We start from the raw sequence: 26,944 nt of genomic DNA on the forward strand, positions 1-26,944 counted from the left end.
AGAGAGAGAAAGAGAGAGAGAGAGAGAGAAGTGATCTGAAAAATAAAATGGCATAATGACTCTTAGTGTGCTCTTTGGGCGCCAGCCCTTAAGCTCTCCTTTATATAGTTCCTCAATTTCCCATGCTACCTCCCCTTTCCCTATGTCATTGAGAATCTCAAAGGTTTGGATGCGTGATTGCCTCTTCTTGGGAAGTTCAAATGACCCTCACGCATGAGTGACATGTAGCTTTGTTGTATTGCTAAAAATCCGAAACCCTAAATATGCCCTTTAGGCGTGCTCTATACCTTATGGTCCAGGTTCATTGAACCTTTGGGGCATATATGTCTTTTGATAAACCCTAAACCTAGTCTTGGACCTTTTAGACGTGTGCATGCTTTCCATGTGGCAAGTGGCGTGTGACTTGGTCTTAACCCTAGCCGACCCTTCCTTTCTCTTCCTTGTCTTCATTTTCCCACTAGGATTCTTCTAGAATCCTCAAAAATTGTGTGCATCAATTCCCTAGGCCTTCTTTTCTTTTTCCTAATGCTTGCACCATTCTTGAAACTCTTATATACACTGCATGCGTGACAAGTGGTAGAGGAGGTGGTGGTTGCTTGTGGTAGGGCATTGGCCGAGACCCAAGAGACTAGAGTTCGTTTTGTTCTGGGCACCCTTTCCCATCCCTCATGATTAAAATCTTCTAGAGACTCCCATATCCTACGCATGCAAGACACATGGCATCCATGTGGTTTGAAAGTCCCTTAATTGGGCATGCACTCCTTTGGCCGGAACCCTAGAGCCAATTCGAATCTCGTGCTCCTGATTTGGCACCTTCCCTATGAGCCCTTTCATCTTTGCATTGTGTTCTGGGAGCTTGCACACTTATCATTACATGGTGTGGTGTGTAACCCCTTTAGGGTTTCCAAAATTCTCTTTTCTCTATCCCTTTTCTTCCATTTTCACGTTTAGGTGCAATGGATACTAATGGTAGGATTGCATGTAAGGCATGTGGCATGTAGGTGGGAGAAATGTGTGTGCCCTAAGTGGTCGAGCCTTGTCTCTTTTCTTCCCATCCTTTGGCTTCTTCTATAAGCTTATGTATATGATGGCCAAGTGTCAATCGTGTGCTAAATGAGGATGCTACTACCCTAGGTTTCAAATGATGAGATTCTAGGGAAGCTAAAAGATCTCTCCCATCATGTGGTGCCTCTCTTTTCAAACCAAAACCCTAACTAGGGTTTCAAACCCTAATCCTTTCTAGAGGTCGAAAACCTTGTGGATCTTTGGGCCCTCCTTGTGGGCTTGGATGCCCCATGCTCTAAGAACAAAAATAAGGCCCATGCCTTTTTCTAAGTGTTCTCCTCCTCTTTACTTGGTCCAAAGACTAAACTTAGTGGTGACTAAATGATAGGTGAGGACTTGGCTAAGTTTGGGTCATCATAGTTTTCTAGATTGTTATATGTGATAAGTGTTATTTTTATATGATTTTTATCACTCTTTTATTAATGAAAAGTGTCATTTTTCCTTCAATACTATTAATTTTAATTTATTTTCTTAGATTTGAAGGAACGAGAAGATTTAATGTAAAAGGAGAGCAATCTGATACAAAAGAAGAGACTACAGATCCAGACCGACAAGAGGCAGTGAGATCTGAAAAGAGCCGATGAGATTTGGGTGAGGAGCCTTGTCCTGTGCGCAGCCAAGAGATTTCGCTCGCCCAAAGGCGAGAAGACTTACCTCTCGGTAGGCAAAGAAACTCGAGACCAAAAGGCACGAAATTTGGCGACAAGGCTCTAGGCAGTTAGATTGAGCGATTAGTCTAAACAACCAACTTAAGAGACCATCCTAAACGACATCGTGGCCAACAATTAGAAAAGGCGAGACGAGTCTTTCATTCAGGTTGGGAGTCTTTCCACTTGGTAGGCAAGGAGAGGGCCGTGTGTTCTTTGTGACCTCCACGCCTGTTCATTTGTGACCTTCCCGCCAGTTATATTAAGCGCACATGGCATCTACCCGGTAGTACCCTTCCGAATTCCACAATCAATCTATTGGTGATCAAATCCTTCCAAATTTTGCAATTCAAGCCGCATATCACTAAATTTTTCATTCTAGATAATTCCAATTTACTTGGGATAATTTCATTTTATGTTAACATCTTTAGAAAGTATTTTTCAGATTTTTAGGCTAGATTGTAGCTACAATTATTTTGTTTCCAGATTTGAGTTTTGACATCTATTTAATCTAGTCTTGTAGAATGAATAAGGAGTCTTGGTTCTTAATTTTAGTTTTAGTTTTAGTCTTAGTCTGAGTGAGGGAGTTCTGAATTGGAGTTGAGAGTTTTTATGTTTTAGAGTCTGAGTTGATTTTTGAAGTGTTCTTTTGAGAAGGTGGAACTTGAGGGCAGAGGCGAGAGCCACATGCTTCATCAACCGATTTCAACGAAGAACATTAGTTTTATTCTTTTTCTTTTCAATTTCATTATGAACTAATTCTATTTTCTAGAGCTTTGATGTAGCCTTGAATTGAACACACAATTTATATTCCAAGTTACTTTATTTTCAATATTTTCATGATTGAGTGTTTATTCCTTGTTCTTAATGCTTACAATTTTCTAGCTAACTATTGTTCAATCTTTTGGATTGCAATGAGGGGACGTCAGGGACTTTACCGAGCAGTGTTGCTCAGTATTTACCTAGCAGTAGATGCAAAAGACTGATATGGCAATGCAAAAGACTGATATGGTGATCCAAAACAACTCGGCTTCAATCCGCAATCTTGAGGTACAAATCGGTCAGCTCTCAAACATGTTTGTCGAGAGGACATTAGGGACTTTACCGAGCAACACTATGACCAATCCTAAGGATCATGTCAAAGCCATAACGTTGAGAAGTGGGCGAACATATGACTAGCCACAGTTGGTAAATACCGAGCAAGATGAAGAAGCTGCCAAAAATGTGGAGTCCAAGAAGAAGGAAACCAAGTATGAGGTGAAAGAAACCGATCGGGAGGCGACCGACCAGCAAGCTAAGAAGACTAGAGAGAATAAAGGGGCTTCAAAATCCAAGAAATCCAGGGAGTTTACTTTTAAAACTTATTCTCCTTCAATTTATGATCCACCAATCCCTATTTCCGCAAAGGTTAAAGAAAAATAAGATTGATAATCAGTTCTCTAAGTTTCTGAGTATATTTAAGCAATTGCATATTAATATTCCTCTCATTGAAGCTTTAGAGCAGATGCCTAAATATGCAAAATTTTTTAAAGGATATATTATCAAACAAGCGGAAGTTGGAGAAGCATGAGACTGTAATGCTGACCGAGGAGAGTAGTGTAATTTTACAATAAAAGTTGTTGCCTAAGTTGAAACATCGGGGAGTTTCACTATCCCTTGCACTATAGGAAATTCCTATTTTGATAAAGGTTTATGTGACTTAGGGGCAAGTATTAATCTAATGCCTCTATCTATTTTTAGGAAATTAGGCCTTGGAGAAGAAAAACCAGCTGCCATCTCTTTACAGTTGGCGAACAGATTTATTAAATACCCAAAAGGACTCATTGAGGATGTACTGGTGAAAGTTGATAAGTTCATCTTCCTGGCTGACTTCATTGTGCTTGATATGGAGGAGGACGATGAGATTCCTTTGATACTGGGCCGACCTTTCCTGGCGTCGGGGAGAACTTTAGTTGATGTCCAGAAAAGAAAACTCGTTTTGAGGGTCAGTAAAGAGAAAGTCACGTTTGACGTGTTTAAGTCTATGGAATTCCAATCCGAGGTACATTCTTGTTTTTAAATAAGCGATCGAGACATGGTCAAGGCCAACGAGACTTGTGGAGCTGAATTTTCAAAGCTACCACTTGAGGTATGTCTTACTCACTCTACTTCTATTGAATCGGAAGATGAAAAAGTTTAGGAGTGTGCGAGATATTTGGAAGCTACGCCTTCCCTTTCTCCTTCAATTAAATCAAAAGTGGAAGAACTAAACTCATCTCAGCCGATGACGCCCAAACTTGAACTCAAATCGTTTCCATCAAATTTAAGGTACGCTTTCTTAGACCAGGACTCTATACTTTTCCAGTCATTATTAACAGTTCTTTGAGTGATGTAGAGGAAGAGAAGTTGTTGAGAATCTTACGAGAACACCAAATGGCCTTGGGTTGGACCATCTCGGACATCAAAAGAATTAGTCCTTCAATTTGCATGCACAAGATTTTAATGGAGGGTAATCTTAAACCAATCATCCAACCCCAGAGGAGATTGAACCCATCAATGCAAAAAGTAGTGCATAAAGAAGTATTGAAACTTTTAGATGCCAAGATCATTTATCCAATCTCAGATAATGCATAGGTAAGTCTAGTGCAAGTCGTCCCAAAGAAATGAGGGATAACCATGATCAAGAATGACAATAATGAACTCATACCGACGAGGACGGTCATGGTATGGCGAGTATGTGAGTATGCATAGACTATTAGTGAATGATGCAACTTGAAAAGACCATTTTCCCTTACCGTTTATTGTTTAAATGATAGAAAGACTTGCCGGCTACACCTATTACTGTTTTCTAGATGGATATTCCAGTTACAATCAAATAGCCATTGCACCCGAGGATCAAGAGAAGACCACTTTCACCTGTCCTTACGACATTTTTGCATATAGGCGCATGCCTTTTGGTCTTTGCAATGCACCAACCACTTTTCAAAGTTGCAGATGTCCATCTTCTCGGACATGGTGGAAATAATTTTAGAAGTCTTCATGGATGACTTCGTGGTTTTTGGTCACTCTTTTGATAACTGCATATCTAATTTATCTTTCATTTTGTAGAGATGCAAGGAGACAAATTTTGTTTTATATTGGAAAAAAATGCCACTTCATGGTCAATGAGGGAATAGTGCTTAGCCACCGCATTTCCTTCAAGGGAATTGAGGTCGACCGACCAATGTGAAAGGTGTGAGGAGCTTCTTGGGTCACGCCAAGTTCTATCATCGATTTATAAATGATTTTTTCCAAATTACTAAACCTCTCTGCACTCTGTTGATTAAAGATACTCAGTTTGCATTTTCTGATGAATGCTTGCATACTTTTGAAACATTGAAAAAGAAATTAATTTCAGCACCTATCATTATCTTATCGGATTGGAATTTACCTTTTGAATTAATGTGTAATGCTAGTGATTATGTTATAGTGGTTGTTTTGGGCAGAGAAAATATAAAACTTTTCATATTATTTATTATGCAAGTGAGACCTTAATAGGAGCTCAACTTAATTATGCTACTACTGAAAAACAATTATTAACAGTTGTGCTTGCCTTTGAAAAATTTTGTTCTTATTTGATAGGTTCGAAGGTGATCGTCTACACCGATCACTCAGCTCTTAAATACTTGCTATGGAAGAGGGATGTCAAACCAAGATTGTAAAGATGGATTGTACTACTACAAGAGTTCGATTTAGAAATAAGAGATAAGAAAGGTACCGAGAATGTAGTGGCTGACCACTTATCTTGCCTTGAGCCTAAAGAGGCCGTTGGCGAGGAGAATTTTCCAATTAATGAGACCTTCATAGATGAGCAGTTAATGGCTATACAAGTTGTTCCATGATATGCCGACATGGTAAATTATTTGTATCCAGAATTCTATTAGCCGAAAAGACAAATCAACAAAAGAAGAAGTTCTTCTCCGATTTGAAATATTATTTTTAGAAGGAACCTTTTCTATACCAGCACTGCACGGACTAGATAATCAGGAGATGTATGCCCGAGGAAGAGATGGAGAGCATACTCGAACATTGCCACTCATTGGAAGCAGGCGACCACTTTGGTCGAGCAAAAACAGCAGCGAAAGTTTTACAATGCGGCTTTTATTGGCCGACCATTTTCAAAGACTCTTTTAATTTTGTCAATTTATGTGATCATTGTCAAAGGGTTGGCAACATTTCTAAGAAACATGAGATGCATTTAAATAATATTTTAGTGATTAAACTATTTGATGTTTAGAGTATAGATTTCATGGGTCCTTTTCCTTCCTCATATTCTAACAAATTTATTTTGCTTGCTGTAGATTATGTCTCCAAATGGGTGGAAGCGGTTGCTTTGTCAACCAATGATACGAGGGTCGTAGTGAATTTCTTGTGGAAGAACATCTTTCCCGATTCGGTATGCCGAGGGCCATAATTAGTGATGGCGGGAAGCATTTTTGCAATCGCTAATTTGAAGTGCTACTGACTAAGTATGGAGTTACCCATCACGTGGCGATACCATACCATCGTCAAACTGGTCAGGTCGAGGTGTCTAATCGGGAGTTGAAGCCCATACTGGAGAAGACCGTGAGTGTCTCTCGGACAGACTGGGCGAGAAGGTTAGATGATGCACTATGGGCCTATCGGACAACATTCAAAACACCAATCGGGATGTCACCTTATTGGCTCGTTTATGGAAAAGCCTGCCATCTACTCGTGGAGCTAGAACACAGAGCCTATTGGGTGACGAGAATACTGAACTTTGATTTACACACAGCTGGCGATAAGAGAATACTGCAAATCAACGAGATTGATAAGTTTTGCAATGATGCTTATGGGAATGCTCGGATTTACAAAGATAAAACGAAAAGATGGCACAATAAGCATATTCTGATAAAATAATTCGAAGTCAGGCAAAAAGTTCTATTATTTAACTCAAAACTTCAACTCTTCTCAGGAAAGTTATGCTCTCGGTAGTTGGGGGACCGTTTGGGGTGACCCTTGTCTTTCTCTATGGGGCGGTTGAAGTCCATCACGAGACAAAATACACATTTAAAGTAAATGGACAGAGATTAAAACCCTATATGGATGGAGCCTTTAACTCGGAAAAGTATTCCATCAATCTCACTAGTAATAAATGATGAGAGGACAATGTCTAGCTATAGACTTTAAAAAAAGCGCTTTTGGGGGCAACCCAAGTTTTTATTTTTTTTTTATAAGTTTTATTTTTGCTTAATATTATTATTTTTATTTCATCTTGCAAGAATGAAGAGTCAAGGAGATCTCCAAGAAGTACACGACTGCACTTTCAAGAAAAATATTCAATTGGAAGACCAGATAAAAATCAAGGGAGCAGCTCTTACCTTCTCTCATTCTTTACTTTAATTTTTCTCCCTTTTTCCCATTGGGGACAATGTGATATTTAAGTTTGGAGGGAAAGGATATTATTTTATTTATTTATTATTAATAATAAAAAAAATAAAATAATAATAATAATAATATAATAATAATGATGATAAAAACAGTATGGTTTGCTAATAAAAACCCTATGATAAGAATATGATTCAAATTGATTATAACTTTTACGAAAAATTCTCATTGCTTAAGTCTAGTTGTTAATTCTTTACTTGATCTTACTTAATTTGATATTTCTTATGTTCAATAAATGCCTCTTATGATCATTAATTGTTTTGAGTACTTAGAGAAATTTTATGTGAATTTTGTAAATTTGTATTGTCTCAACTTACTCTAGAACTTGTTTGATTACATTCGAGGTGAAATCCTAGACAGAATATTACTGGAAAAATGATTAAGGCATTTTTTTGGACCTATTGAGTCTTTCAAGCTTACCTGTTTATTCTCTTTATCTCCCTTTGAATTTTATTGAAATATATTTTGGCCTTATATTTTTCTTTCTTGTAAACCTCGTATTCCCTATCCTATTTGAGCTTAAATACTGATATCCTTACCTTTCAAGAGAACTAAGTTTACAGAAAATCACAGACTCACAAGAGCATGAAAGGCAAGAGAGGCAGAAGGTCTACAAATAAAGTAATATCAAAATCATAAGTTTGGGGGTGTGAAAAGTCAACTCATCTATTATGTGGCCAACAAGAAAAGGCTGACGAGAGTCATCCACAAAAGCAGTCGAAAAGGTATAGAATATTTCCACAAAAAAAAATCCGATCTACCGAATAGAGGGGTAAAGGGAGAGATACTTGAAAGTGCAGTAAAGAGATGTGTGTTGAGAGATTTATAATGATTGAGAATAGATGTTTGTGTAAGAAGTGAGAATGCTCTATTTATTCTGTTGATGTTCAAACTTAAATTCTCTTGCTTTGTTTGAATTCTACCTTTTTCTTTGTAGCCCTTACCCTAGCCTTACATTACAAGCTTAATAAAGACCTATTGATCCTTGGTGATAGTTTCTGTTCTACATAGTGAAGAGTGATTTGAAAAGAAAGCATATGGAGTTTTTAGAGATCCATTATTTATTTACTTGTTTGTATAAAACTATCCAGGGAGCTAATGATGAAGTGAGAATGATGGGTATGCATGAATGTGCGGCTGGATAATGCAGTGGAATTGAGTTTTGAATTAACTTTTGGACTTAATGGATCTTGAATGATTCCTTTGAACTATAGACTTTAGATAATCTTTGAGGCAATAAATTTTATGAATCAAACCAATGCTTGTTTTAATTTTCTTTCTTTTTCTTCTTTGCTCGAGGGCAAACAAAGCTTAAGTTTGGGGGTATTTGATAAGTGTTATTTTTATGTGATTTTTATCACTCTTTTATTTATGAAAAGTGTCATTTTCCCTTCAATACTATTGATTTTATTTTATTTCTACAGATTTTTATTTATTTTCTTGGATTTGAAGGAATGAGAAGATTTTAGTACAAAAGAATAACATTTTGGTATAAAAGAAGAGAAAACGGATCCAGACCAATGAGAGGCAGCGATATCTGAAAAGAGCCAATGAGATTTGGGTTAGGAGCCTTGTTCCGTGGGCAGCAAAAAGATTTCCCTCACCCAAAGGCGAAAAGACTTACCTCTCGGTGGCGAGGAAACTACCAAAATGCACGAAGATTTGGTGACAAGGCTCTAAGCGGTTAGATTGGGTGACTAGTCTAAACAACCAACTTAATACACCAACCTAAACTACATCGTGGGCATTAACTAGAAAAGGCGAGAGGAGTCTTTCATTCTGGTTGGGAGTCTTTCCACTCGGTAGGCGATGAGAGGGTCGTGTGTTCTTTGTGATCTCCAGGACCGTTCATTTGTGACCTTCCCCGCCAGTTATATTCAACACATACAACGTATACCCGGTGGGACCTTTCCGAATTCCAGAATCAATCTATTGGCGACCAAATCCTCCTGAACTATACAATTCAAGTCGCATATCACTGAATCTTTCATTTTAGATAATTTCGATATTTTTGAGATAAATTCCTTTTATGTTAACATCTATTTTTAGAAACTATTTTTCATATTTTTAGGTGAGATTATAACTGCATTTATTTTGTTTCCAGATTTGAGTTTTGACATCTATTTAATCTCATCTTGTGGGATGAATAAGGAGTCTTGGTTCTTAATCTTAGTTTTAGTTTTAGTCTTGATCTGAGTGAGGGAGTTCTGAATCGGAGTCGAGAGTTTTTATGTTTTAGAGTTTGAGTTTGAATTTAGAGTTTCAGAATTTATTCTTGAAGTGTTCTTTTGAGAAGGCAGAACTAGAGGGCAGAGGCGAGAGCCACATGCTTCATCAGCCGACTTCAACGAAGAACACCAATTTTATTCTTTTTCTTTTTAATTCAATTATGAACTAATTCTATTTTCTAGAGCTTTGATGTAGCCTAGCATTGAACACACAATTTATATTCCAAGTTATTTTATTTTCAATATTTCCATGATTGTGTGTTTATTCCTTATTCTTAATGCTTACAATTTTCTAGCTAACTATTGTTTGATATTTTGGATTGCAATGAGACCAAGAGGTGATTTGTGATTAAACACCATTAGTTGAGCGAAAGCAAAAATGCTTTACCGCGACTAGTGTTATTTTTAAGAAAAATCCAAAAAACTTAACGAGTCTCTAATTAGTTAAATTCACATTGAGATATGAAGTTATTAGTTGGAGATATTTTTGGTATTGTTCGAGAGAAAATATTGAATAGTTAAGAGATTTTTATCATCAACTTGGGATAATTGGGTTTCTATAACAAGGAAGAATAAATTGTGTGGGATTTGCTTGGTGAAGTCAAACACTCTAGATCTATTCTTGTTATCTTTAAAATCTTAATTTTAATGTTCTTTTCTTCAGTTTAATTTAGATAAATCATTCTTCAAATTTCAATTTTTCAAATAGTAATTAATTAATTTAATCAATTTCAATACTCAATAGCGTAATTATTCCATCTGAGTTCAATAACCGTTTTCTTTTAAACACTTTACTACTTGTTACGATTCTGTGCACTTGCAAATATATTTTTTTCATGAACAATATGTGACTTAAAAATTGTACTTTCAGGAGCTTATTAATGTTCATGGAGATTTGAATGCATTTTGTCACAGTAGTGATTTGCGCTTGAGTACAATGGCTTATAGAATAAAGTCAAAGTATGAAATATTGGGGGGGATCTTCACAAAATCAATAGGTTGTTGTTTATTGTTGATATTCTTGATCCCCTTACAAGTTGGTTACTCAAGCATATTGGTTTAATCAGGCATTGGACACTAAGATGGGTGAAGAATTTCTTGAAATCCTCAAGAGGGACTTGGAACTATTGATTGACTAATATTATAGGTTCAGTGGTGGGCACTCTAGCGGGTTTAGGCCAGTTTTCTCTCACACTAGTAGTGAGAGTAATGCATCGATGGGGAGTAATGGTTCAGTTGACCCTTTAGCTTTTCTGAGAAATTTTGATAAAGGAAAAATCGGCATGTTTGATGGGCTGTAAGTCAGAGTTTGAGCAGTATTTATTGGAGGATGTTGAGCCTCACACGGACACATTTGATATATTAATTTGGTGGAGGATTAACTCTAGCAAATACCTGGTCATTGTTAAAATGTCAAGAGATATCTTAATTATTCCCATCACTATTGTAGCTTTTGAGTCAACATTTAGTACAAAAGGCCGAGTGTTGTATCCATTTTGAAGTTCATTGGCTCCTAGAACGGTGGATGCCCTTGTATGCACTCAAAATTGGTTGAAGTCTACACTCATATGTCTAAGTCAAAATTATTGGAAGTAACTTGATGACTAGACAAATACAAGTTAGACTCTGGTAAAATTACTAAAATCACTAGCACCTCTTGTATATTTTTGTTTTTTCATTTTTTGATACTAATAAGTGTATTTGAACATTTTCAATTGTAGAATTAATCACTAATATGACGAGTATACTAAGTGACGAAGATTAAGGTGCATTAGTCAAGTTTTTCACCTTTGTTATTTTTATATATTGTTATGGTTTTTTAGTGGCATTTTATCTTATCTTGTCATTACTTTTGTTCTCTTCTCACTTCTAATAGCTACAACTTAGAAGGAACAAGTGGAGAGAAGCAAATTGGAGGCGGCAGTATTTAGTCATCTTTGATTATATATTTAGTACTTCTTATCTTGGAAACAATATTTTTCAATGTGGTTTGTATTTATTGGAGTTGTGTTGTGTTGGTGGTTTGTTACTCTGGAATTGGAAACATGTTGCATTTGTGTCATTATGGATGGGAACAATATTAGAGTTGTGTGGTCTGTAAGTGGGTTTGAGTTGTGTGGCAATGTGTTTGGAGTTGTGTTGCTTTAGTCCTTTAGTTCTTGCTGGAAATTATGTGTTTTTCTTAAACTTTTCCCTTGTTATGTATTGAATGCCTAGATGATGTAGTTTGGGGAGTTTTGTTTTGTTCATGTAATGGTTTTTTCTTTTTCTTTTTTGTTATTTATTGAATGCCTAGGTGGTGGTCTTTTTGTTTGTTCGCGTACTTTTGTTAAGTATTTTAGTATTTTCTTTTATAATTGAAGCCATTAGTTTTTTTTCAAATTTTTACGTTAAAATTTGATAGGTGATTTGTATTTTTAAGACACGTTTAGATGTTGAATTGAGTTGAGTTAAGTTGAGTTGAGTTGAGTTGAGTTGAGTTGAGATGATAAAATATTATTAGAATATTATTTTTTAATATTATCATTATTTTTAGATTTGAAAAAGTTGAATTGTTTATTATATCTTGTGTTGAAATTTGAAAAAATTATAATGATGAGTTGAGAGGAGTTTGGCTTCCAAACGATACCTAAAGATAGTAAAAGTACTTATTTTCAGATTGTTATGTTTAATTGCTCCCAAAAAATGTTCTAAATCATGTTTTTCGCAAAATTGATCATTATTCATTTTCTTGCTAAGACTTGTGCCCAAAAGATGGGTTTTATATAGAGCACATTGCATGAGCCAAATGCAGGGATTTTTAGGGGAGGTTTGAACAGTGAATTGAGATAAAATGAACTGAGATGAAAGTTGAATAAAATATTGTTAGAAGATTATTTTTTAATATTATTATTATTTTGAAATTTGAAAAAATTGAATTGTTTATTATATTTTCTGTGGAGATTTAGAAACATTATAATGATTCGATGAAATGAGTTGGGGGAACTTTTGTATATCCAAAACAAACCTTAATATATGTAAGTTTTAAATATTTGACACATTTTCAATACTTCAACCCAAAATGCAGACTTTGTACACAACCTATCGTTTCAACCGAAAAATTAGGGTTAAAAAAATGATTGGATAATAGTTTAAAACATAGCCCAAAACATGTTTGAACCAATTTAGCGACCCAAATCTGACATCCAATCCGACTCCGCTTTGTTTTAAAAGATTCGGATCGAATTTTTCACTTGTCAAATGTAGAGTCAAAAGTCATTATCAGACACTGACTAAATCAGAGTTAAGAGTTGAAAAAAGCTAAATGCAACCCCGACTAGGTTAGTGCTTTGCCCGATCATCAGAGATCGGACGACAATTAACAATGGCTGATTGACTCCCAAGATGGGTTGTTCTTTCACCATTTTTAAAATGTATAAACTTTACAATGGCAGCAAGGGACTAGAATCGGACGCTGATACATATGAAGGGCAAAACCCATAAAAGGGAGGAAAAAGAGGAAACATTTCGCTTATACTAATTTTAGCCAACTAGCCAAAAGTGTAACATTAGGCTGCCCAATTGGCAAAGTTTCTTAGGGAAAAAAAAAGAAAAAAAAAAAAAGAAAAAAAAAAAAAACTGATATTGAGGCCCTCATCATAATCGGAAGAAGCTCATTTTTGGCCGGCCAACCCATCCACGTAACTTGCAAGATAACAAAAGCCAGCAAATATTCTTATTCTCTGCGCGCAGATAGAGAGAGAGATTTGAGGGCAAGAAGGCCGTTGTTATTCTTCTCTATAATATCTGCTTCAAATGTTTCACTTTCTGAAAATTGGGGACATGAAAATTCTTTTCAACCTCCCAAGCTAATTGGGACATACAATTAAATGTTGACTTCACACCCTTCACATCTGTCACTTCTCTTGGAAAAGGAATGCGGACCTCAAATATACCTTTCTGAGAAAAGACACGCATGTCAAATCCCAACCGATCAACCCATATAAGCTTTGCCTCGGACACCTGCCAGATTGAATGAAATACCTTTGAGTAAGAAGGATAATTGAAGGCGACTTCTAACTTGGGCATATACTCAGATTGTCATTTAAGTAATTTGGTTCACACCTAGAAAAAGAACTCATTATTGTATAAAGGATAACAATACACCTGCAACCATATTACAGTTCTTTTACAATTCATTTCACAATTAACAAATGCAAGCATGCCACTTCATTGAAATTAAATCTCAATTTAAAAAAAAAAAAAAAAAAAAACTACCTTTTATTTAAAATAGTTGTAAAAATTTTGTAGGTTAAATATTTCCTTGTGTAAATGGGTTAATTGTTAGTTCGGATAAATTCCCATTCGTTTAAGGCTCACAGATTTAGCAATTCTGTTGTAAGTTTGTTAGGCCCATCTCAGGTATAAATACTGTAAGAAGTCTTGCATTGAAGGTATTCTGAGTTTTGAATGTGAATTTCCATTTCTTGTATCCATTTTCTTGGAGGTGTGATCACCGTCAAAGGTGATCATTCTTTTCATTTTCTTTTACTTTCTTTGCATCCAAACTCTTAATTCTCAGGTATGTAACAACTTAATCAACTTCGAGGGTGATCACACCTCCAAGAAAATAGATACAAGAAATGGAAATTCACATTCAAAACTCAGCATACCCTCATTACAAGTCTTTTGTGAAATAGGCCTAACAAACTCTCAAAAGAATTTCTAAATCTGTGGGCCTTATTAAACACATTTGAATGTAGCTGAACTAACAATTAACCCATTTATACAATAATGAGCCCTTTTGCTAGGAGTGTGACAGATTGATGGACAACATATCCCGAGATGCCAACAGCAATTTCTACATTCTTGCAACATTATTAGTCAGTATATAAGTACAAATCAAACAAATCCAGATAGGCATGAAAGCACATGAATCCCAGAAAAGTACATACAAGGATATGGAATCCCAACAGACACATGCACATACTACTAACGAGGTCAGTAGTATGAGATAGAGCTGAATCAGGAGATAGAGCTGTAAAAAGTTACTGAGTACAACAGGTATAACTGTATAACTGTATACGTTCAATGGCTTCCAATCACTTGATACAGATGACTACTGTTTTTTAACCAGACCACGCTCTTGACCTCTGATCAAGCTACGAGCACGAGTAGATAGGCGGCTAGGGGGGGAGGGGCAGCTGGGCTGGTGATGGTGCTGCCAAGGCTATGACCACAGCCTCAGAAGGGTTGGAGGAAACCATTGTTGAGTTGACTGAGGCTGCTGCCACCATGAATGCAGTACATGTGAAGGGGACGAATGTCCAGGAGTTAAGAGCAGCATAAGAGGCAGAAGGTCATTGATAGCATTCTTGAGATGGAAGCCTCTTTAAGAATGAGGGTGATTGTAGATCAGCTGATGCGAGGTCTCAGGCAAAGAGGGACATTTGGGGTTTGCTGGGTTTTGATGCTTAGCTTATTATTAGAGAATGGGGAAGGTTTGAGAAAGGAGCTTGTAAGCCCTTTTGCTGAATTGTTAGTCCACAGCCCCCACCCTATGGAATGAATAAGGAGAGGCCTTTTTATTATTGATAACCCTCACTGAGGTGGAGGAAAACCATGCACATAACTTTCCTGTACAATAAATCAAAACCGTAAATAAGGACAAGACAATTGATCTAGTCACACAATGCCCCGAAGTCGTCCATGCACAAACTCCTCACCAATAAAATCTGAAACTCTGCCTTTTGTGCCTTCTTTTGCCAAAAACTCTGCTGTCATATTAGCCTCTCTAAAATTATATCTAAACCGAATATTAAGCAAACTAATAATCTCTTTAATCTCCTTCCAAAAATCCCAAAGAAACCAATATTTGCATATCCCGGAAGCTTACCAACCCATCACAACACTTGAATCAGATTCTACCAATAAATTTCTCAAACCAAGCAATTGACACAAGCTTAACCCTCCCAGTAAAGCATGGCATTCAGCTATAGTATTCGTTGCATGCCCATAGAATAAGGAGAGGCCTACCCTTCTGGCTGCTCCATGTAAATATGCTCCTCCAAATCACTGTGAAGGAAAGCTATCACGAAACAAGAAGTGGCTGAAGAGCGAGAAAGAAGGGGCTGAAGAGCAAAACAAGGTTTCGGTCTTTTTTTCGGGCAGGCTCAACACCAATCTTGATGAAAAAAATAGAACCTAGTTGCGATGAGAGCCCTGGTTACCCAGCTGTTTTGGGAACCATATTTCTTAAATTGGAAAAAAAAGGTGCAGAAGGATGAAATCAACTGTGCCTGATGGCCAATTAAGCCTTCCAATCAAATAATGAAAGTGTTGGCGATGGCTCAATAGAGTTCATTTTGTGAATGGCATTAAAGAGAGTCCAAGCAAAAATAAAATGGTCCAGGTGGTGGAAGTCATATTCAGTAGGATTCCAGCTTCTTTCCAGGCACCATATGTAAAGAGTCAAGTTTAGGAGGCTTTGAAGTTGTTGCTTTTGCTTTTGGTAGTGGTTGCCCACGCAGAAGTCTGAAGTTTGGTTTCAACAAAGAGCTACAGCTCTAATATGTTAGGAGTGCTATTCACACTAGGAGTCTAATAGTTTTGAAGTGTTTTGATCCGAGTGGGATTTTGTTTTTATCTTAGTATGTTGAGTCCAAGTACTATTATAATTTGGCTGATTCCAGATATCTTTTAACTGTAAGATCTGTTTAAACAGCCTTAGCCCATTAACAAAAGGAACGTCGAAGAATTATTTTCAAAACTGTCATTCTATGCACTTTCAAGGTTTCTTCAGTAAGACAGGTTATCACAATTAAACACCCCCGCCAATAGATCCCTTAGTTGGACTCGTAACAATAGATATCAAAGCTGACATCATTAGCCTCAAATGTGGATCATCTGGAACAATAGATGGCTCGAATCTATTTCATTCCAGAGTTAATGGTGGATAAATTGGACATAAATTGTCAAACTTGATAGCTTCATTGCTAAGGAAACAATGGGCAAAGAAAGCCAGCCATGGCTAAGGCGTTGTTGATGTTGATCTGAGCAAAAAGCTTTTTATTTTGGAAGACAATTGTCACACCTGAGCACATAAAATCCTAAATCTGGAGTGGGTTTTTGAATTAACGCACACAGGCCAACCGTTTTTCTGCTTTTATTTTGTATTATTGTTATTAAGTTTAGGTGGGAAATAGGTGAACTTTGGGGCCGGCAGATTTGGCTTTTTGACTAAATCTGTTATAAAAGGGAAGAAAAGTTGCAAAAAATTGCCACTAAACTCCTAATCCGTCACAACTAGCTTTCACAAACAAAAACTTTAGATATCACAACTCTATGAGGCTGCCCACACCCTAGGATTATTTTAGGACTGTTGCTTTATTTAATGACATCAAGTTACGTAGAAAACTCTAGGAACTGGCTGTCACAGCCAGCTTTAGAGACAAAACCCTGGAGATTACAACATTACGAGCTGACCAAATTCTTAGAATAATTTAGGAAACTTTTAAGTCAATGAGAAATAGGAAATTGCCTATAAAACTCAAGGAAGAAGCTGCCCATCCCCAAAAAGAAGCCTAGTGTGGCCCCTTTCAGGTTCTAAAGCCCTGTCTTATTTTGTATGAAACCTAGAAAGGGGTGCCAAAGGAAAACAGCAGCCCCCTCGGCCCTGTGTTGCTCCCTGCCTTAAGAAAATTCAAGAATTTCTATTAATCTTTATGAACTACCCACACTGGCAGATAAACCAGTCCAACTACCCGCTGACCCCCCTCCATAGCACTCTTGAGTTTTTCTTAACCAACCCACTCTTTTCCCTTGTGCGTCAGTATGCACTCCAAGTTATCCTTGGATACTTGCTGTCCAGATTGAACGAATTAATGCTTGTATCCCTTCCCCTAACTCTCTTCCTTTGCTGCTGCATTCTTAGGTAAGAACATCATCAAGTTGTTCACGGCTCCATTAATACAATTCAAGTTACAATTGTTACAACTCCCAACAGCATCAACCATCAAGATCAAAAGTTACTATTTTCTGGCTAGAGCTACCAAAGGATTTTGGGTAAAAGCATCTTTCTAAACTCAAGAATTCACTGTCATTAGGCCTAAGGCAGTCCTCTCTTAATAATTTTTCTGAATCCGCACCCTAAAAATCACTAATTTTGAATTTTTTGCAAGGAAGTACCTGCTGTTTGGAAGGAAGAAATCAATATTCATTTTTTATGATAGAGTTTGGTTAATTATAGCTCCTCTTCTCTAAGCATAATGAGGAGTTTGTGGAGTCGTCTTCAAGTGGAGATGTCTTACTTGCCTTCTAATATCAAGAGGTATCTTGGCAAAGTGGGACAAAAGAGTGGTGGAAAAATTGAAGTTTGTGTGGGCGATTTTATGGTGGTCATTTCATTTAAGAATGTAGAAGATGATTATCAATGGGCCTTTGCCGGTGTATATGGTCCTAATTCAGATCTTGTGAGAAGGCTATTGTGGGATGAATAGTCGTCTACCTTGATTGGGAAGCACATTATCTGGACCTAATCCAAAAACGACTTTCAAGGTTGTGTTCGGATCACTTTCTTATTATTATTGATTGTGGAGATATTCATGGGGGTCGAAGATACTTTAAGTTCGAAAATATGTGGTTGAAATCGGAAGGCATCATTGACATAGTTAGACAATGGTGGTCTTCCTACCTATTCCATGGAAATCCTAGCTATGTTTTGGCATGCAAGTTGAAGGCTATAAAGAAAGACCTAAATACTTGGAATGAGCAAATGATTTGCAATGTGAAATGCCGAAAGAATTCACTCTTGGAGGAATTATAGGGTTTGGAGGAGAGGGATCTTTTAAAAGAAGAAAAGGCTCATAGAATTCACTAGATTGCGGACCTTAAAAGGGTGTCTATAAGGGAAAAGATTTCTTGGAGACAAAATTCAAGGGCCTTCTGGTTAAAGGAGGGGGGCAAGGGCACCAAGTTCTTTCATCATCTGGCTTACTCACACAGGAGATACAATGTCACTGAGGCGTTGATGGTGGATGAGAGGGCCACTTCGAATCACCCTAAGATCATAGACCACATCATTAACTACTACGAGCAACTACTTTCAGAATAGTTCACTTGGAGACTGAGTCTTGATGGACTTGTGATTGAGTAGCTGGATCATCAAGAAGCGAGTTGGCTAGAGAGACCTTTTGAAGAGCTGGAGAACCAGAAGGTAATGAAAAGTACAGCGGATGACAAAGCTCCAACTCCAAATGGGTTCACTATGGTTTTCTTCCAGACTTGCTAGGAAGTGGTTAAAAACGACATCATGAGATTCTTTGACGAGTCCATGAAATGGGAAGCTTTGAAAACCAAGGAGTCATGAAGGTTAAAGATTATCATCCCATTAGTTTGATGAATGGGATGTACAAAATCCTTTTGATTATATTGTAATATAGATTGAGCACGGTGATGGACAAGATAATTTTGAAGCCCCAAAATGGCTTCGTAAGAGGCAGGCAAATCCTTGTTTTGAGTACTCATCGCCAATGAATGCTAGGATAGTAGTTAAAGATAGGTGAGCCAGGGCTACTATGCAAACTTGATATGAAAAAGACCTAGTCAATTGGAAACTCTTGCTCCACATGCATAAGAGATGTGGTCTCTGTGAGAAACGGTGCTCTTGGATTGAACTTTGTATCTCCATTGTACACTTCTCCATTTTGGTGAATGGCACTCCAATGGGCTTCTTCGAAAGCTCGGCAGTTTGAGACAAATTGATCTCAGGTGAACGGCACTCCATTTAATAATTCCTTTATCTCCATTATTTATACTTTTCATGATAGAAGTACAAAAGTATTTGGAGGGTCGATTTCTGAGTCCTACCTTAAATGAACTGATGATTCTATCTGAAATTCTCCTGTTTCTTAAACTCTTAGCCAGATTAGGAAATTTTACATGTTTATTTCATATCAAATATATTAATCAATTTCGTACACAATTATCATTTTGCCCAGTTTCAGACCCTCACAATAAACCCCTTGTCCGTCACCCTTGCTCTTTTCTTGATGATGACCGACCTTCACGCCACAGTAGTCACAAACTGAGTTCCATTCAAACATGTCAACACCCTTCTTCTGTCTATATATCTCCTCTCCCTCTACGATCTCAACACAACAATTTCTCACGTAGCAAACCATCAAGATCAGCCATTGTGACCCAAGCCACCGTTCATTCCGTCCAGCCCTTCACGTAAGCCCAGCACAAGACGCAGCCATGTCACATTCTATACCTGCCATTTCACTACATTGAGCCACCACCTATTTCATGCACTGTCTGGCAAGCACCATGACCTGTTTCTCTCTCTGCCAGTGACCACCGCATGTGGCAGTCCCTCTCCCATGTCCTCCACCCTCACAAAAGAAAACTTTTGTAATTCCTCTGTTTCGACAACCAGAAAAGAGCGAGCATTCCACGCCTCAATTTTAGCCACCAATGGTTGTTCAACCACACCCAGCTGTGAACCACCCTCCACCACCATACCAGATAATGTGAATCCCTCCAAGCATGGCGGTGCCACCCTAGACCGAACTGTGAAAATATCTCTCCCACCACCTTTCGATTTCTCTCTCTCTCTCTCTCTTCTCCCTCCCTCTCTCTCACGTTTGTTCTCTCTAACTCACTGTGACTCTCTCAAGCTCTCGGTTAATCTCCTTCGCTCTCCCTTGGTAAGCCTCTCTCTCTCTCTCTCTCTCTCTCTCTCTCGCTCACTTCTTCTCACAGCACCTCTCACGTTTTCTCTCCCACTCTCTCACGTTAGTTCTCTCTCTCTATCTTTGTCAGGTATGGGTTGGTAGGTTATGTTGCATTATGGGCTATGCAATATTTGATGGGCCATGGGTTTAAACTGATGCATTATGGGTTTAATGGAGAATATCAATTTGTGAGAATTCAGGCCCAGGCCCACAAAAGGTTAGATTAATTTTAGGATTTAGAGAAATATGGATTCTTTTATTATTTTAGGTTTTTATTTCAAAGTATGTAATTAATTAGAAATTTACGCAAGTTACGTGCCTATTTTATAGGTAATCAACTTAGCTCCATAAATATTGAATTAGTGCTACGAGTAGGGCTGGGTTCCAACTTCAACGGAGTCGGAAAGCCAAACTCCAACTTCCGATTCCGACCAAAGTTGGAGGCCAAGTTGAGCTCCAATCAGAGCTCTAGTCGGAGTTGGGATGAGACAACGATGGTGTGTAGTGGAAGAGATGCACTCTTCTGGTGGCATGGGCTCATTTTCTTTTCGTAGTCTCATCTCTCTTTGAAAAAAAAAATCAACAGAACTAAAAGAAGAAGAAAAATATAAAGCCCAGCAATAAGTGAAGAAGGTCGATGAGTCCAAAGAGAGAGTGAGAAAGGGAGGAATGAGGGAAAAAAAAGAAGTGAAAGAGAGAAAAACTACAAAGGGAAATAGAGAAGAATAAGAAAGAAGACAGAGATAGGATGAGAGAGTGAGATCTAAGAGGAAGAAGTGTATTTATTTCTTTGTTGATGGAGATCAATGGAAGAATAGTGGAGGCCACGCCAATTCTGAACCATGTCCACAACAGTTAAAGTGCACTCTTGATGTATTTATTTGTCTCTTTGTTAAAGTGTATTTACTATTTATGGTGTCCACATCAAGTTTGAGCGCAAAAATGCAAAATCAACCTGTAGTACTAACTTCTCTATTGACTTGTCAATATCAAAATAAATTAATACTATTTAGCTTGCGTCTGAGAGAAGCTCTTCCCCATTGCATGCACAGAGCACAAAGTTTCATCAAAAGCCGTGTAGGGTTCAAAAGGCCTATTAGCAAAAGGCCTATCTCTCTGCACCACTTTGTCCTACTTTCTGCTACTGTGATGAAAGCAACGATGAAAGGACTTTTGAATCAAACGAGGAACACGAAGCAACTAGCCAATAACGGGTCTTAAAAAAAATAGCCTACAACCTAAGTTCGGAACGCCTGAGTTCAAAATGCAAATGATAAAATTGTCAGAGTCGGAGTTCGGAAGTCGAAGCCGATATTGACTCCGACTACGACAAATTTTTTTGAAGAAACTCCGACTTTGACTCCAAACTCCGAATTTTCTGACTCCAACCGGAGCGGATGTCGGCCAGAGTCGGAGTTGACGGAGGTTTTAACCAACCCTAGCTACAAGGTAAGTAACTTAATCATAAATTAGGATTTAGCATACGTTACCTAGTTATATATATTATTATTAAAGTCAATTCTATGGAAGCCAATTTTATGTACCACGCATGTCATGATATCTACAAGCATGTCGTTCATCATAATTCATGATCAAGTTTCATTCCTCGTATTATAGTTATATTTATATTATGCATCTCACGTTGCATAAGACACGTAAGTTTCTATTAGATCAAGTGTACGATACAGATTAAGATTAATCAGATGGCCATTCAGATGTATGATACTTGGTTCACCATAGTATTGTTATCATATCAAATCAACGGTTCCCCTTGTGGCCACAAGATGTGGAACTAGTGCACAACTTTGCACACAAGGTTAAGTGTGTTAGCTAGTCAGATAAGTCAAATAATTCAAATCAGTCAAATAAATTGAATATTCAAGACAAGTAATGCATGTTATAAACATACATGTGAATGATCATGATTTTAAATTCTCGGCATGAAATATTTTATGAAAAACCATATGTTTTACGTTATTATGTGTTTCTTACTAAGTCATCAACTCATTTTAGATTGTTTTATGTTTTTAAACCACCCCAAGTCAGAATAATTATAAAGATAAAACTGCAGGATGAGACTTGGTCTAGGAAGGCATAACAGAAGCCTAGATCATGCGCAAAACTTTTAAGTTATTTTTATAGTACAAAGTTGAGAGATTTTAATAAATGTTTTCACATACTCTCTTTTATAATTTCAGTATTTTCAATGATTTTATTTATTATAAGGAATCTTTGTACCTGGCGCTTCCTTTGGAATAAAATAAAATTTTTAAGTTAAGGTCAATAGTAGCACATTGGCCCCTGAGATTTCCTAAAAATGACGTCAATCTTAACACTAGGGGAGCGGGGTGTTAATTATTGGCCCATTAAAAATTTTCATATGCCCAAAGTATTTTTGGATGGGTTGGATCTATTTTAGACTCGAGAACAGGCCCATTGGAATTTATCAGGTACTTGGCCCATAAAAATATGGGCAAGTGAACAAGTGACCCAATACTGTTATTAAGCCCCTAAGAGACCTTAATAGTCCACAAAATAGACTGAGAGAAGAGAATCCTAGTCTCATGAGATGTCACCCAAGACCCAGGTACTTCTCTCTCTCTCTCCTCTCTAAATATATATATATATAGAAACCGTAAGCCCCATGCTCATATATCCCCTTCTCTTTCCCCTAGGTTTAGGGTTGCTGCAAGTCGTTTTCTTCCCCAACTAGCCCCTCCATGCACGTTCGTAGCCCCTCCATTACACCATCACGTAGGACCTCCCCATGAGAGTCACAGGTCAGTTCCTTTCAAACAGCATGGCCAGAACCTAACACGGCAAGCCCCTCTCCCTAGTGTAGAGAAGCCAAGCCAACCATGGAAAGAAACCCAACAACAGACACTGCAACACCAAGGACCGCCAGCCTTTCCTCACGGAACACCTCCACACCGACAACCTTTCTTTCCACCATTGTCCAACCATCATAAGCCCAAAGTCCCCTATTTTATACATCGAAAACAGAGGAACCAACCCAACCACTTCTGCCACCCAACACCAAATGGAAAACCAACCTCATGCACCATCAGTAGCAACAGAAGACGCTGGAAAGCAAGTCTCCACCGTCGAACTGCAGCACCCACCACTCAGTCTTCATGCTTCTCCTCTCTTTTGCGGACGTGAAACTGAAGTAGACCAGCCCACGCACGCTTTGCCCACGTTTCGGTTGAAGACCAAGCTGCAACACCATGGGCCTCCCCTTGCTCCACCAAGCAAACATAAGCTGGCCACCAGTGCAACACCGAGTCGTTGCACCACAACAACCCAAGCACGATGGTCCACGCTGGGATCCTTGAAGCCATAGTTGGTTCATCAACTACCTTGGACCACCGCTGTTCCTCCACCGCACCATAAGCTCCCCCTCATGTTAGTTCTCTCTCTCCACCTCTCAGTTTCTCTCACATTATTCTCTCCCCATGTAAATTCAATCCCTCTCCACGTCTGAAGGTGCCCACATGAGGTATAAGTGTTTTATAATAAAATTTGCATAAATACCCTTGCACTGATCCATAGTGTTTATCATTAATGATAATAAAAACAAAGAGAAAATAGACTATAGATATGGAAATATTTAGGGTTGTGAAGATTTTAAAGTTTTTTGGAAATATAAGTTAATATAGGCTTAAATTTCAAAATACGTGTTTAATTAGAAATTTACATAAGTTACATGCCTATTTTATAGGTAATCAGTCACACCCCAAAAATATTGGATCAGTGCCACGAGGTAAGTAGCTTTATCATAAATTAAGATTAACATACATTAGCGAGTTATATATATTATTACTAAAGTCAGTTCTTTGGAAGCCAATGTTTATGTACCACGCATGCCATGATATTTTGAAGCACGTCATTCATCATAATTCATGATCAAGTTTCATTTTGCATATAATAGTTATGTATATATTATGCATCTCTCGTTGCATAAGACATAAGTTTTTATAACAATGCCACGAGATAAGTAGCTTAATCATAAATTAGGATTAGCATACGTTAGCTAGTTATATATATATTATTATTAAAGTCAGTTCTTTGAAAGCCAATGTTTATGTCCCACGCATGCCATGATATCTTGAAGCACGTCATTTATCATAATTCATGATCAAGTTTCATTCTGCATATAATAGTTATGTATATATTATGCATCTCATGCATCTCTTGTTGCATAAAACATAAGTTTTTATAACATCAAGTGTAAAATAAGCTCAAAACAGTTAATAATATGGTCATTTAGATGCATGGTACCAATGCAATTTATGGTGGATGTGCAAACCACGAACCTAGCCGTGGTCCACCATAGTATGCTAGAATAATATTGATGGTTCCCCTTATGGTCACATGAAGTGAGGCCCATGCACAACCTTGCACACAGGGTTAATTGTGTTCGCCAGTAAAATAAGTGAGATAAGTCAGATAAATCAAGATAAGTCATGCATGTCATAAGCATACGTAAGAATGATCATAATTTTAAGTTCTCAGCATAAATATGTTATAAAATACCTTATGTTTAGTATGCTTACGTTATGATGGGTTTCATTTTAGTTTGTTTTATATTTTTAAACCATCCCAGATCATCAGAATATTTATGAAGGTAAAGCTACAGGACGGGATTTGCAGGGAGGCAAGGCAGAGGCCTCGATCATGAGAGAGATTTCAAGTTATGATTTTGATAGTAATAAAGTTATAGAAATTTTAATAAGTGCTTCCGCATAGAAAGGATTGGAGCTGCAGCATACAGGTTGGCCCTCCCACCACAATTGTCGGCTATTCATGATGTTTTCCATGTCTCTTTGCTTCGAGGGTATGTTTCAGACCCTACACATGTATTAGAGTACAAGCCTCTCCAAGTCCACGAGGATCTGACCTATGAGGAATTTCCAGTCGGAATTCTTGCACAAAAAGCTCAAGCACTCCGCAAGAAGACCATTCCGATGGTCAAAGTGCTTTGGAGCAACCACACGGAAAAAGAGGCCACCTGGGAGATAGAAGAAGACATGAGGATCAAGTATTCATATTTATTCGATTGAGGTACGTTATCTCGAGGACGAGATTTCTTTTAAGGTGGGGAGATTGTAACATATGGGTCCAAATTTAGGGCTTAAAACTAGTATTTTCTATTTTTATTTTTATTTTTATTTTATTATTATTGTCTTTATTATTTTACTATCATTTTAGGAAATATGCTATCTGATATATTAAAACAGTGATTCTTCCCCTATCAATACCTTTTTATAGTTATCAATTAGTTTCATATTAGATTAATTTCCTAGTTTCAAACTACAACTCGACTCTTCAAAATCCTCTCAGAATCCATATCCTCGTAGGAATAATTTTCCATGTGTAGCCAACTTCAAACCCTAGCATATCTACTGAGGATTCATGCCGCTCCCCTCCCCATCGTCTATAAACCTCACGAAAATCCTCTGTTTTATACACACTGAAATACCTAAAGGAAGAACACTTTTGCATAAGCCTTATTTTCTGCCCAGCCACCGCCGACCACCCTAGGACGTCGGAGCACCACCCACGGTGCCAGAAACTGCTGGCCAACCGAGCCCCGTCGCACCCACTCCCTTCCAGTAGGCCCATCGCCGTCGGCCACCATTCTCCCCTAGTGTTTTTCGGTTTGATAGTTCTCTCTCTAAACTCACCCTCTCTCTTGCGTCGCACAACTGCCCAGAGGACCCAATCACGTCGCCAGTTGCTTCCAGCCACCCTAGAGCTGCCGTCGCCTCAGCCTCCTTCCCTCGGTGAGTTCCATGTTATCACACGACACCTTCCCTCTCACAAACTCCTCTCAGACTTGTGTATTTCTACCTTTGATGTTAAAGTGGGCCTAGGGCTCTGAGCCCCATTCAGCCTGGTAACTTTATTCTTGTAAGGGCTGAACTATCAGATGGGCTTTGTCCTGTACTAGGCCCGATCCTTATTCCTTTCAACACCTTGTGTTAGTAGGCCAAAATCCCTTATATTACGTAGACAATACTTAGGAGTTAATTAGGTTATTATTTTAATTTATATATTTTTACATGATAAAACCTTAAATTTCAGATTTAGTTTTACACTATTTATCTAGCAAACTTATATTAAACCCAATTATACTACTAAGCTATTTATTCTTGATTAATTATATAATACAAGTATTCATCCATTTTACATGGAAACAAGATAACTAATATGTTAAATTCCAATTTTGTATTTAATCACATAAAGAACCGCGACACGTCTATCTAGAAAATTAGTAACATCGAGTATCTTGTATAGGTAATGCGCTACAAGTTGGAAATCAGGAAGCAGTGCTAAGAGGTAAATAGTATGATCATATAAATGCATGCGTACTGTGAATATTTTTATTATGTAAGAAAATATGATGTGCTTATGATGATTATCTACGCTACTCCAAGAGACAAGTCAAGGTTAGACTCCTTTCACGATCTTGATGAAATATGAGATTATGCTTGAATGAATGAATTTGTTTGATTGATTGGATGTTACTAAAATCATATGAAAGCCATGAGATGTTCATGTAGTAATTCAAGCCAAGTATGCCATGTAAAGGAATAGCCAGATTATGCAAGCCATGTCCATGTAATACTTAGATTATGTATGCCATTTTCATGTAATAATTAGATTATGTATGCCATGTCCATGTAGTACTTAGATCATGTATGCCAGGTTCATGTAGTACTTAGATCATGTATGCCATGGAATGTCATAAAATGTTCAGATAATATTATGTTATGTCATGTTATGATATGCCATGTACAAGAAAATGTCATGTTATGCTATGTCATGTACAAGAATATGTCATGTTATGTTATGTCAT

General features: G+C 37.6%; 1 protein-coding gene and 1 long non-coding RNA gene across 2 annotated transcripts in view; one reads left to right on the top strand and one right to left on the bottom strand.

Annotated features, from left to right (window-relative positions):
- Window positions 1-13,159, top strand: LOC121246680. Its single transcript, XR_005937157.1, has 2 exons — window positions 1-30; window positions 13,100-13,159. It is a non-coding gene; the product is annotated as an uncharacterized LOC121246680 (long non-coding RNA).
- LOC121246679 (glutamyl-tRNA reductase-binding protein, chloroplastic) overlaps window positions 12,854-26,944 on the bottom strand; it is a 20,311-nt gene continuing 6,220 nt past the window's right edge. The window contains exon 5 of the mRNA XM_041144915.1: window positions 12,854-13,369. Coding sequence (XP_041000849.1) covers window positions 13,145-13,369 — 225 coding nt within the window. The 3' untranslated portion in view covers window positions 12,854-13,144. The remainder of the gene's footprint in view (window positions 13,370-26,944) is intronic.

Source organism: Juglans microcarpa x Juglans regia, chromosome 1S (assembly GCF_004785595.1).
Source record: "Juglans microcarpa x Juglans regia isolate MS1-56 chromosome 1S, Jm3101_v1.0, whole genome shotgun sequence".
In the NCBI taxonomy this organism is placed as follows: Eukaryota; Viridiplantae; Streptophyta; class Magnoliopsida; order Fagales; family Juglandaceae; genus Juglans; species Juglans microcarpa x Juglans regia.